The sequence below is a fragment of the Anabrus simplex genome, chromosome 10 (genome assembly GCF_040414725.1).
Source record: "Anabrus simplex isolate iqAnaSimp1 chromosome 10, ASM4041472v1, whole genome shotgun sequence".
In the NCBI taxonomy this organism is placed as follows: Eukaryota; Metazoa; Arthropoda; class Insecta; order Orthoptera; family Tettigoniidae; genus Anabrus; species Anabrus simplex.
The window spans coordinates 44,943,687-44,957,779 of NC_090274.1; the positions used below are offsets into that span (position 1 = coordinate 44,943,687).

At 37.8% G+C, this 14,093-nt stretch overlaps 1 protein-coding gene across 1 annotated transcript in view; it reads left to right on the top strand.

The window, feature by feature from the left end:
• The window catches only part of LOC136881793 (uncharacterized), a 37,347-nt gene extending 25,139 nt beyond the window's left edge, over window positions 1–12,208 (top strand). Inside the window, exons 7-8 of the mRNA XM_067154230.2 lie at window positions 6,440–6,560; window positions 12,065–12,208. Coding sequence (XP_067010331.2) covers window positions 6,440–6,560; window positions 12,065–12,208 — 265 coding nt within the window. The remainder of the gene's footprint in view (window positions 1–6,439; window positions 6,561–12,064) is intronic.
• Window positions 12,209–14,093: the final 1,885 nt, after the last annotated feature.

Sequence of the window (14,093 nt, forward strand, 5' to 3'; positions counted from 1 at the left end):
AAACCAGGGTGTTCTAGAATAACAGCCACACTTCTTCTACTCCTATTTTTTCATTTTTTGGTAATTTGGCTGAGATCTTTCTTTAGTATTCTTTCTTCTCATCTTCTCCTAGCAACCAGGTCTTTATCTTTGGGATTTTCTTGTGCTTGACATTCTACAGATAGACGTTCCCAATGTGCGCAACCAAAAGCTGGTGCTACACTGTATTGACCCAAATATAAGACTGTATAACTATTATAAAACCATAATTGTCTTATACGAGGGTCGAGTCATAAGTCATGGCAACTATTTTTTTTTTCTCGTGAACAGGAGACAACACGGAAAATCTAAGATATGCATTTGGAAATATAGGGCATGTACTTATGCATAGTGCCTGAAGCCAAATTCTCACTTCAGGAGATTCTCGTAAGAAAGTGACAGAACACAGGCCATTGGTAAACAATGTTTTATTATGGTATAGACAGCAAATACACAAGACTACGTACGAAGGACAGGTCTCTACTGGTTACAGACCTTCGAAATAATCACCCAAGAGTCCAACGCCTCTCCTCATGTAAACACTGATCAATCACCATTATCCGTACATCTTTGTCCATGGACACTGGACGGCCTGGGCGAGGCAAATCGGCAGTTGATACTCTACCCCGTTTGAATGTCTCCAACCCACCTTGCCACTGTTCTATAGGGAATGGCATGCACACTTAATGCTTCTCGCAGCTCTGCATGGCATTGGCGTGCATTTCTGCCACGGAGAACTGCTATTTTAATATACGATCGTTGCTCCTGCTTGTTGACTTCCATTTTGTGACGTTCTCACTCACACACTGAACTTGGGGGCATGATTAGACCCACACTGTTGTTTACATACACCATCTAGTGGCATCATATGCAAGTACATACCCTACATTTCCAAATGCATTTCTTAGATTTTCCGTGTTGTCTCCTGTTCGCGAGAAAAAAATAGTTGCCATGACTTAGGACTCGACCTTCGTATATGCAGTCTAATGTTTAAATAAACTCATTTTCATGAAGGTACATTTTTATACTAGCTTGTGCAGTGGAAGGCACCTTGTGCATACCAACATTCCGTAACACTTTGATAATTTTTCCAATTCATGCCTTGTGATTTATTGTTGCTTAGTTTGGTTTCTTCCTCTCCACCACCCATTTATTTTACATCAAACCAAACCAGACAGGTCTTATGGAAAAAATGGGATAGGATAGGGCTATTTATGAGAAGGAAGCGACTGTGACACAGCCCCAGCAATTGCCTGGTATAAAAATAGGAGGCCACAGAAAACCATATACAGATCTGTCGACAGTAGGGTTTTATTTATCGTATGGCTTTTAGTGCCGGGGGTGTCCGAGGACATATCTGGCTCACCTGATGCAGGTCTTTCTACTTGACACCCATAGGCGACCTGCATGTCTGGATATGGGATGATTATGGTAATGAGGTAGGGACGCGATGTAACCTGATGTCGGTAAATAGCCTGCTCTTGTCAAATAACACCAAGGGGTCTGCTGAAAGCTTAACGTCCCAATGTAACAAATCATCAATAGCATCATATGTCCTCACTCCTTATGAACACTGCAGAGATGTCCGGAATTGAATCCAGGCTCTTAGCAGATAAACTAGTGTAATATAACATAAAAACTTTCCAGTCTGTCAAACGTACAATTTCAGTATAAATTATAACACTATAAACATACCTATAAAATTACACACTATTATACAAAGAATGACATGTTTCATTCTACAAGGAGATTCTCACATTCTATCAAATCACTTAAAACATGTGTATATGTGTACAGTATTGTTTACGTTGCAGAAACTTGTCGATGATAAAGAGTTTAGTGATAATATGAACAAGTATTGACAAATAATGAATTTACAAGTATTACCATAATGAAAAAACTTCTGTACTTATCTAGACTGCCAATGCTAAGTCCGTTGTCACCAAACACTATTTTAGGACTATGGTCATGGAGAGGTAAATGGAAAGTTTTGGGAATAGCACACATTGTGGAATGTTCCTATTGAATGTTATAATCTACTATACTGTACCGTGGAGAGGTTATTAGCCTTATTCATTTTATAATGTACATTTTATATAATATGGATGAATGCAAGTTAATGATTTTAGGTAAATAAAGTATGGAATTGAAAGAGAGAATATCTATTTGATGTTATTATTATGATAAATGCTAATTTAAAGAGCAATAAGTGTTGTCCAGATGTTATGTGAGTAGAGCGAAGATGGGGGAATTTTTTTAAATGTGTGTGGTCATTTAGGTTGGTTTTGTTAGCTGTTTTTGCAATTAAAATTTTGATTGCTTCCTTTATATTAAAAGATTTATTTTTGATGTGTAAAATTTTTAGATCTATGTTGATGTGTATGAAATGGTGTGAAATGTTGTGTGGGTGCTCCCCGAAGGCTGAATGCCCATTTTATCTGATCGTGTTTTTGTGTTCTTTGTATCTTGTGTGGAAATTACATTTTGTTTGACCTATATATGTGACATTGCAGTTAGGCTCTTGGCACTTGTGTTCATAGACACCTGACTTTGAGAAAGGGTCTTTTTGTTGTTGTTTAGGTTGCACTTGCTAATGTGTCTCTGCAGTGGGTTTGTTCTAAAGACTACTTTTAAACCTTGTTTCTTGAAAATATTAACTACTTTGTATGTGTTCTTGTTAACGTAGTTGAGAACCACGTATTTGTCCTTGTCATGTGTGATGGTTTCCTGGGGATTTTTCTTATGTTTATTTAATAGTTTATCTACTGTGGCTGGAGGGTGGTTGTGTCTAGTGTTTAGAAATTGTATACTACCACCTCTCCTATCCTACCAGTCAACATTCTGATGGTGAATTTTTTTTCCACCAACGGGACTCAAACCGGCTAACCGCAGCATCAGACCACATAGGCTTAACGCCTTATTGATCATGGCCAGAACCCTCCATCTACTAAATGCAAGCTCTCAGCTATGCAACGCAAACTACACAGCCAACTTTCTTAGTTGCACTGTTTTTTATTCATTTTATAACTGTTAGATTCTTTGGTCTGCTGAAACTAATTTTGAGTCATAAATTTATAAACTACCTGAAAAAGAAAACATATGGTAACAGCATTATACTTGAAAATGAAACAACTTAATTAAAATAGAATGACATGTTTCGTTCTTAAAAAAACATCATCAGATTCTATCAAATCACATTCAAGTATTTAGAAAAGTATAAACGTTAATTCGAAAAATGGCTAACATGGCCACAGAACTTAAAATCTTGGGAATAGAACCAGCTTTTGGGTAGTTAGGCTGTGTGCGTTTGCAGAGCTTTGCCCAGACGTGCCATTTAGGCTCATCAGTTGGATTGGCATGCTCCTCCAAGACTCTGCTTAGCACTGGCGGACCAACTGCATGGTCCCGCCGAGTTAGCAAATAGGGATTGCTAACCTGCTAAAAGAGAAGTGAATTCTCCTTTCTTGAAAATATGTACTCCCAATAGAGATATAATTCCAAAAATAGCTTTCACGGCTGCAGATCGTAAAATCTCGCAGAGTCCAACTAATGAGCCCAAATGGCACGTCTGGGCGAAACTCTGCAAATGCATACAGCCTAACCACCCAAAAGCTGTTTCTATCCCCAAGATTTTATAAACATTTCTGTTTATTTCTGTTTAGAAAAGTATAAACATTTATGTTTATTTCTGTTCAAATACTTATGAACGTGAAAATACGAAACTTATCTTAATGAAGTCCTGTTTCCTCTCCTCTCCAGCATAGAATGCATTCTGAGTGTGTGCAATCATGGGCGTGGCACGAGGGAAATCTCGCTGCTTGATATTTTTCCTTGTGAACAAACAAGTGGTGGTATGAGCTGTAAAGTAATGTGTGTGGTTGACAGTGCCTTCAGTTTGAACGTAAGGTTAAATTTAGCAGAAAATAGGAGCGAATTGCATTATGTTATCCCGAGTCTCTTTATCTGAATTCATGGATATTTACCGGTATAAGTCTTGCTTTTGAATGCAGCAGAAAGAATGCAACCCATGACATATTGACAGAAAATCTGAAAGAAGTTGATCTGGAGTCAAGTAAGGATGCGCTTATTAAAAAAATTATCTTCAGATTTATTTTACTAAAAGGCCTAAACCAAAGGCAACACGAACACCAAGCTATAATTAAGAATGCGAATAAGGCATTTTACTTTATGAGCCCTATATTAGGCTCCATGTTTTTAACAAGGAATGAGAAAATGATTATCTAAAATACAATCATTTGATCAGTACTTCTGTATGGTTCCGAGACATAACCAAGAAAGAGCAGCAGCAGCTGAAAGTCTTTGAGAATAAAGTTTGTGGAAGAATATTTGGCCCATGCTTCGATCCTATCTCTCAAAGCTGCCAGAAAAGATCTAAGTATGAGATTTACACCCTCTCTCAACAACGCGTTATAATGGGTGTGATAGAATCCAATAGACTGCGCTGGGCTGGGCATGTACTGAGAATGCAGGTTAACAGAGCACCAGTAGATCTATACAAGGGATCTTTTAATGGGAAAAGACCTTCAGGAAGACCCCGAAGCACCTGGAAGAAGATCAACAAGGTATGCCGGACCCTCCAAATTGATAACTGGGAAGGAGCAGGCTCAAGATCGAAAAGGATGGAAAAGGACTGTGAGATCGGCACGGGAACTTAACGTCCTCAGAAACCTATGGAGTGAGAGAGTGAAAAGGTCCAAATACATTTCTTCATTTGTCCTTCAGTAATTATATCAATTGGCTAGTTCTAACCAACCAGTAATTCAACCAGTAATTTGGTGTGCAAAAATGCTTTCATTTCAATAGACAGTCCTCTGTCCATTTTATCATATGAAAGACTTTTCCTTTCCTTCTTTTTCTTGCAAATGACAGCAAGAGCTTCGCAGATCAGGTAGTTCAATATGTTTCCTCTGAAACCTATGAACAAAACTGAAAAAGAAAGAAATTGAATGACATGTGCCAGTAGTCATATTTCATCTAAACTTGCGCCTTACATCAATATCGGTTGCCTATCACGTTATTTCAAAAAAGTTACTAAATTATGTTTGTTTTAGGGAGAGCTTGAATATGTTGTAATTACAATCATTATTTAATTTTTGTTGAAGCCTCCATGGCTCAGGTGGCAGCGCGTCGGCCTCTCACCACTGGATACTGTGGTTCAAATCCTGGTCACTCCATGTGAGATTTGTGCTGGACAAAGCAGAGGCATTTCTCTGGGTACTCCAGTTTTCCTTGTCATCTTTCATTCCAGCAACACTCTCCATTAACATTTCATCTGTCAGTAATTTATCACTGCCCCAGAGGAGTGCGACAGGCTTTGACAGCTGGCACATTTCCTTTCGTCACTGTTAGATGGGAGCTTCATTCATTCCATTCCTGACCCAGTCAAATGACTGGAAACAGGCTGTGGACTTTTCATTTAATTTTTGTTGTAAATACCTTCCAAAAATTCTGGGTGAGCCTGTCATGTTTTCAAGTCAATATGATACCACTACTAAGGAGTCAAGCATTCTTTCATAATCATTTTCCCTTATCCATATGCATGTGATCAGGTTAGTATGGTTCCTTTCCATTTTACTTCATCTCTTCACCACTGTCCATCCATCATCATATTCTAGTTTCAGATCACGTTGCTTTTGACTACAATGGAAGTCTGCTCTAGCGATTACAGCATATAGCGAGAACCCCATTGTAGCAACAGTTTTTTATACTCCTCCAAAATTCCTATATTAATCTCTGGTTATAACGAGAACTCTTTCACTGATTCATCCATTCCTACAAGCAAATTAGCGAGCGTTACATTTTCCGTTATCAATATTTATACACTCCAGCCAAGACCGACTACAATATGCAATGTGAGTCAATGTCCACTCGACTTATGTCACATAGCAGCTTAAGGAACATTTCCGTATATGACTTATCCCCTATTGTTTAATTCATTACAAAATTATCTACATGTACGGTTATTTATTCATTTTTTCTGCATTCATTAGAATACTGATACAATTATGACAATGACATTGAAAAATTCGAGAAAAGTGTTCTGTCTTTTCTGATTGTAGATCTGGTCACCCTCAGCTAGTAACAATTAAATCCTTGATTCAAACAATAGTTCACATATTCATTCTAATTCCAACATTCTGCTGCATGGCAGAAGAGAGAATCTCTTGAAATGACTGCTGTTGTACCAGGCAACAACTGTGCCATGAAACACTTCATTATACAAAGTTCAAGGGAAACATAATGTTAACCATTACTTAGTTAGAAAGTAGCTATCAAAAGCCCTCAGTTGACATGGAATAGGCTCCGTCTGGCTATAACCATTCTTCCACTTCACTGTGTCAATTTCTCTATAGTACTTCACAAAATGCTTGTGTAATGATTAATTTTTTGTTTCATTTAGAAGTGTGGCTGAAGAAATGGCAGAGGTACTGGCTGCACTACAGAAACTTCACGAGAAGAGGTTCAACAAACCTTCGTCGCCACGGTCAGAACAAAAAGCACTCAGCATGGAGATAGAAACGGTAAGTTCTTCTTCTTTTTTTTTTATAAAAATTAAAAAATTGCTTTATGTCGCACTGACACACACAGGTCTTATCGCATCGATGGGAGAGGGAAGCAGCCATGGCCTTAATTAAGGTACATTTACCTGAAATGAAAATGGGAAACCACGGAAAACCAACTTCGGGGCTACCGACAGTGGCATTCAAACCCAGTATCTCCTGAATACAAGCTGACAGCTACATGCCCCAAACCATGAGGCCATTTGCTCAGTAAGCTCTCCTTAAAACTAATCATATATCCTTGGTAAACTCAGTCTAACACTAGCTCCACTTTGTACCAGGCTGTTCACCTTTTAATTTCAACAGACTGAAGAATCTAACAATTATAAATTAACCAAGTCAAAACTGTAAAGAAATAGCTTCAGATATCACAAACTTTAAAACAACAATAATGATCAAAACCATCTGTCACTATCTTCAACCAGTAAGAAGATTTATTAAATAAATATTATTTCTGGATTAAAGCCATGTATACATAAGAAATATTCTTTTTTTTTTTTTAAGCCAAGATTTCAGTCAAATTTCATTGGTTTTCATCAGGGCAATAGATACGATGGCCTGCTGCTGACAGGAAGGAAGAGACAGGCGAAAAAAGAAATGCAGCAGGGATTGTATAAGGAAAGTCTATTGATCATTCTTGTCTTGTCTTGCGGATATTTATTTGGGATTCAAAAAATTCTTTCCCAGTCACAAGATCATTAATATATTACACTTATATCACAAAAGCACACGATTACATCACTAATGTCCGATTTTAGCATGATCACACGTAGATGGATGCACTTAAAGATGAAACATTATATTGGGTATGAGGAGGTTCATGGAGGTATTACATTCGGTATTGAGCAGGGACACAAAGAACTTAGTAAGCTGGAATAGGAGTAACGTGTTACACTGTACAAGATCGGAAAGTAATAAAAACCTTGAGACAGTATCTACTCACCAGGGACATTTAGAAGTGCCACCTCACAAACATGTCGGAACAAAACAACTGAAAAACTAAATCATAATTACAATTTGATGTGAGTGTTTATTGATCATTCTAAGGAGATCTGTACCATATGCCTCAGCAAAGGTGACATAGAGTATGGTCTAGTGTTTCTGTGATGCTATTATAACATCCACGAAGAAATAAGAGAAATAGGAAAGGAAATACCCAACGGTTCACAATGAAGTCAAACGGAACATGGATATTGTAAATAACTTTCTTACCGTATATAATTACTTCTGAGAATTTCTTACAAAATTGTTTTAACAGAAGTAATATAATCTCTATTAAAATGTATTTGATATTTTGACAATGTACTGTATTTTATCTTACACAGAAGATTTCATAAAAGCTTGTGATAAAACTTAAATTCATACATAAGCTAAATTTTCTTCTCTATATCAAAAGAAAAACAGATAAGAGTCACCGTGGCATAGGTGGCAGCACGCCGGCCTCTCACCGTTGAGTTCCATGGTTCAATTCCACAAACATAGTAAAATTCTAAGTGCTGGTGGTGATTATTGTTTTAAGACAAAGTATAACTAGGCAACCATCCTCTACATAACACTAATCACAGAGAAAAAATGGAAGGGATCTGACACTTTGAAAAATGAAAGAATTGGCCAAAGGAAGACAAGGGCCATGAAGGGCATAAAAATGAAAGACTCCCTAGGTCTCGCAACCTAATACCGTCGGGGTCGGAAAAGAACAAGAGTTGTCCAAGGGAGGTTCGTTAGGATAGACAAAAGTGAGGAGGCCTGGCAGAAGTGGAAGCAATGCCAGGACTCAGCTAAGAGCCTGGTCGTTGCCAACCCACACTCCCAACTGTGGAATTCTAAATTTGTTCCACATATGACCATTATTTTCAAGGAATGTTTCCCTTATTGATCAGCACCATAAGTTTTGAGTATTCCATCAAGTACTCCACAAACTAAAGGAATACCACCAAATTCAGTGAATATGGCAAATACAGTACTCCACCATAGTCAGTCAACCCACATGCAATATCATGAGGAAGGGTTCATCTATTGCTGTTACAACTCTGCAGACAGCTCCTTTTGAAATACCATGTATATCACAAACACAATGATACTGTGGACCACTACCTAACCAATGAAATGGAATCTGAAGCTGAGGTTAGAGATCTATTCCTTGCAGTGGGACATTATTTACCTATTCAAATGTTCTGTAATCTAATCCGAATCTCTCATTGTATTCATAATTGTTTGTTCCATACCAGTACAGGCTGTTTTTGGAAAAAGTTTAATGGACGGTGAATACACACTCGCTCCTCATCCCTATTGGAACCAGAGTCAACCACTTCAGTGATCTTCACAATTTTATGCCAAAATATTAAAATACCACTCACTTTGGTTTCACTAATATTAAGAATTATGAGTGAAAATACATTTCTGGAAATAATCCCAATAATATGAGTAATTTTTATTAGTCATATTGTCTACAAAACAATTTTCTAATATTATTAGGAATATCTACTAATAATTTTGACTCATAAACTAAGAACTAATATTAGAGCTAATAACTCTATGAAACATAATACTCATAATATTAGTTAATATTATTGGTTTCTTACTAATATGAAATGAAAACCTACAACCTGTTTTCCAGTCAGTGACCGGGTCAGGGATGGAATGAATGAAGCCCCAATCTTGCGACGAGGATAGGAATTGTGCCGGCTTCCAAGGCTCGTCACACTCCTCTGGGACAATGATTAATGACTGTCAGATGAAATTAAATGATAGTGGAGAGTGTTGCTGGAAGGAAAGATGACAGGAAAAATCTGAGTACCTGGAGAAAAACCTGTCCTGCCTCCGCTTTTTCCAGCACTAATCTCATGTGGAGTGACCAGGATTTGAACCACGGAATCCAGCGGTGAGAAGCTGACGTGTTGCCACCTGAGCCACGGAGGCTACTAGTTTCTTACTAATAATATTAGTGAAAAATGTTTTACGAAACAGGGTCCAGAGATCTTTTACGTGGAATGCCAAATTGACTTTTTTCCCTTCTTTTTCTTTTTCAACTCCTAAGTCCAACTATCTGATGGGTCTGTACCCACAATATTGGGATCCAGAGGTCACCATTATCATTGATCCACAGAGGGTCACAAGACCTTAAAAAGTAGTTAGTGGGACGTAAAGCAAATAACATTATTAAGAAAGATTAAGAAAGATCAGAAATACATTTATGTAACATTTAGACATTACACTTAATAAACCTCATGATAATTCTGTATTGAAAATGAAAATGAAAACCTACAACCTGCTTTTCCAGTCATTGACCGGGTCAGGGATGTAATGAATGAAGCAAATATAGGCTGGAAGATAGGAAACTTAAAAGGGTCCACCTTTTCAATACAAATAAATGTTATAGTTTATTTACAACATATATTTACACTTGGAACTAGTTTCGATGCTGTTTGGCGTCATCTTCAGCCAAAATGTGGGAAATAGGCTGGCATGTATACATCTGTATTACAAGGTGTTACATTAGTGTGATTAAATGAGAGAACATGAAGACGCGAAGTACAATGTCAGTTTCAAAGTGGTCATGAAGGGTGTGTCAAAATTGTATAAACATGAGATAACATAATCACTTAAACAATAAAACATATAAACATATAAACTGTAACAAAACCATGCGGAAGTACGAGATGATTGGCATTGGAGATTCAAATTATTTCAGACACTCTTCCATTGAATGTTGCCTGCCGCGAGTGTAGTACAAAACATAGGTTATATTTCAATAAACACAATCTTCTCAAAAATGCATATGTTATATATGTTATATATTATTATATAATGTTATGTGCATTTTTGAGAAGACTGTGTTTATTGAAATATAACCTATGTTTTGTACTACACTCGCGGCAGGCAACATTCAATGGAAGAGTGTCTGAAATAATTTGAATCTCCAATGCCAATCATCTCGTACTTCCGCATGGTTTTGTTACAGTTTATATGTTTATGTGTTTTATTGTTTAAGTGATTATGTTATCTCATGTTTATACAATTTTGACTCACCCTTCATGACCACTTTGAAACTGACATTGTACTTTTCGTCTTCATGTTCTCTCTTTTAATCACACTAATGTAACACCTTGTAATATAAATGTCTACATGCTAGCCTATTTCCCACATTTTGGCTGAAGATGACGCCAAACAGCGTCGAAACTAGTTCCAAGTGTAAATATATGTTGTAAATAAACTATAACATTTTTTTATATTGAAAAGGTGGACACTTTTAAGTTTCCTATCTTCCATTCTCAGTTCAATACGGACAAAAATGAAATTCTTAGATTTAAACAAATATAGGCTATTAGTACGATGGGGTCGCCACTCCCAAAGTGATTTATTAATGACTGATAGATGCTATGAAATGAGAATGGAGACTGTTGCTGGAATGAAAGATGACAGGGAAAACCGGAGTACCCGGAGAAAAACCTGTCCCGCCTCCGCTTTGTCCAGCACAAATCTCACATGGAGTGACCGGGATTTGAACCACGGTATCCAGCGGTGAGAGGCCAACACGCTGCCGTCTGAGCCACGGAGGCTCATAATTCTGTATTATGACTTACGAATCATATACTCCTTAGAGAAAATTACATTTTAAAGGTGGAACAATATAATTTTCTCTTAGGAGTACAGTGGAACCTTGGATTGCAAGCATAATTCGTTCCGGCAACATGCTCGTAATCCAAATCGCTCATATATCAAAGCAAATTTTCCCATACGAAACTATTGAAATTCGGATGATTCATCCACAACACAAGCCCACAAAAATATTTATTCGCATAACATTTCTAAAACAAAATATAACGTAAAACAATTAAACTGCACTTTACCTTACAATAGAATCATTGTTGGTGTGAGAGAATCTCAGTTGAAGTGAGAGATTCCATTGACTGTTCCTCCTCTTCACCCTCGGACGAGATCTCCATAACCTCCTCCTGTTGTAGACGTAGACATGTTATAAAATCTCGCGATATCAGCCACTCGCATACCTCGTTCGTGTTTTTCTATCATTTCCTTCTTAAATTCCATTGTAATCATCTCCATCCTCCGACTGAATTCCTTTTTAGCCTTCTTTTCATTCACAGGGCCCATCGTTGCAGAACAGTTATATCACTAATGACATAAACAAAACATGTACACTCGTACGGTGTTGACTATGCGAGCGAGGCACGCCAACTGAAGTCCAGCGCAGGAAATGATTACACACACTTTTTCCAGGAAAGAAAGTGGCAGGGGGAGGGGAAAACAAAGGCACAGGGGAGGTGGAAACGTACGTACACGTGACGCTCGTATTGCGAAACCTCTCTCGCTTATCAAGTTACAAGTTATTTAAAATGTTTGCTCGTCTTGCAAAACACTCGTAGACCAAGTTACTCGCAATCCGAGGTTCCACTGTATATAATATTTTGACATGTGTGTTAACTTCCTTTTCTTGTTTCTTCCAGTTGGCAAACCTGCAGAAGAGACTACAAGCGATCAAGTTCAGAACTGCAAAGGACGACATGGTATTCTCACTCGAAAAGCTGAAGTCAGAGAGGTTCAAACCGATTATTGTGAAAGGAATCAAGACAACTTCAGATATTTCATGAGACTCTTGTTGTATTGTACTGCAGAAGTCTCTAACAATGTAACAATTATTACGCACAAAACTTTGCTCAAGTATTTGTCTTCTGCAATCTGTACAAGAGTAATTGATTGCTCACTTTTTCTTACGTATATTATATACTTAATGTCTATTTCTCGACTTCAAATACAATGTCATCAAAGGAATAGGCAGTCTTGAATCAGTTTTACCTTTATTCCTCCCCATTTTGGAGCTAAACAAGTACTGGCATCCATACAGGGTAGTCGGAAACAACGTGAACCAGGTAATGCTGATAAATAATTTGAAAAAATAATTTGATATCTCATGCCGTTATTATTTTAGCAGCTGCTGAAGTTAGCCAATCGGATCACTTCACGAGCGAATTGAAATGGGTTTTTGCGTGGCGATGTTGCTAAATCTCCAGGTGGCTTAGACCGGTTTGAGATCCACACCGAGAAATCACACCCTTCCAACAGTCACCATAGCGTACTTGCTAAGGCACGGTCATGTCCGTGTTCAAATCCCTGCCATGGCAAAGTTTTTTCTTTGATTGGTGCCTGTCTAAGGCACTGTTTCTTGCAATAAATTACGAGAGATCTCGAGAGTGTTGTCCCTGCATTGTGTGGTCAGAAGTGTGCCATAGGCCTACAGGTAGACAGGACTGAATATTGTTTGTAACGAGTATGCAAATAGCCAACCACGGGCCTTTTCCATTCCATAAATGCGCGTCAACACATGACTGGGGTGTTCATTTCATTCATTTCTACCAAAGTCTATTTTTACAAGGAAAAAATTTCATCTTGATCAGGGTGGGAAGTTCCACCTCTCCAGCTAGGGTTGCCACCTGCCCCATATTGTAGCCTACAGGACATCCTGTATTTGATGTGAAAATTTTCAGTCCCATATTATGAACTGTTGTCCTGTAAAAACTAGCGTTTGTCTTCTTTTTTGGCCCCAAATATTTTAAAATCCGTACTTGATTTCAGCGTCATTGAAGTTCAAAGAAACTACATTATTTATTTCTCTTTGGAGCCTCAGAAAAAGGAAATCTATTTGTAATAATGTTTTTTCTGCATGTTTTGTCATACCTAATGCATTATACTGTACGTACTGTTAAGAAGGTGTAAGTTAGTTTCAATAATTATCTTTTTTTTTCTTTTTTTTTTTTTTTTGCTAGGGGCTTTACGTCGCACCGACACAGATAGGTCTTATGGCGACGATGGGATAGGAAAGGCCTAGGAGTTAGAAGGAAGTGGCCATGGCCTTAATTAAGGTACAGCCCCAGCATTTGCCTGGTGTGAAAATGGGGAAACCACGGAAAACCATCTTCAGGGCTGCCGATAGTGGGATTCGAACCTACTATCTCCCGGATGCAAGCTCACAGCCGCACGCCTCTATGTGCACGGCCAACTCGCCTGGTAATAATTGTCTTATTCTGTTTATGAAACTAATTATAACCTAATAGAAATTGGTACCCCATTTTTTTTTTTTGCTAGTTGCTTTACGTCGCACCGACACAGATAGGTCTTATGGCGACGATGGTTTCCCATTTTCACATCAGGCAAATGCTGGGGCTGTACCTTAATTAAGGCCACAGCTGCTTCCTTCCCACTCCTAGCTCTTTCCTATCCCATCATAGCCATCAGACCTATCCGTGTCACTGCAATGTAAAGCAAACAGAAAAGATAATAATAATAATAATAATAATAATAATAATAAAAATAAGAAATGGTACCTAACATTTGATTTTCGAGTACATTATTTATGAACTGTCCCTTATTTTCATGAAAAATCCTGTATTTCTAGGTAAATGTTTCTTATTTCTTATATAAAAAAGTGGCAACCCTATTTCCACCACCAAAATCTTACGATTTTCTTAGATTACATTA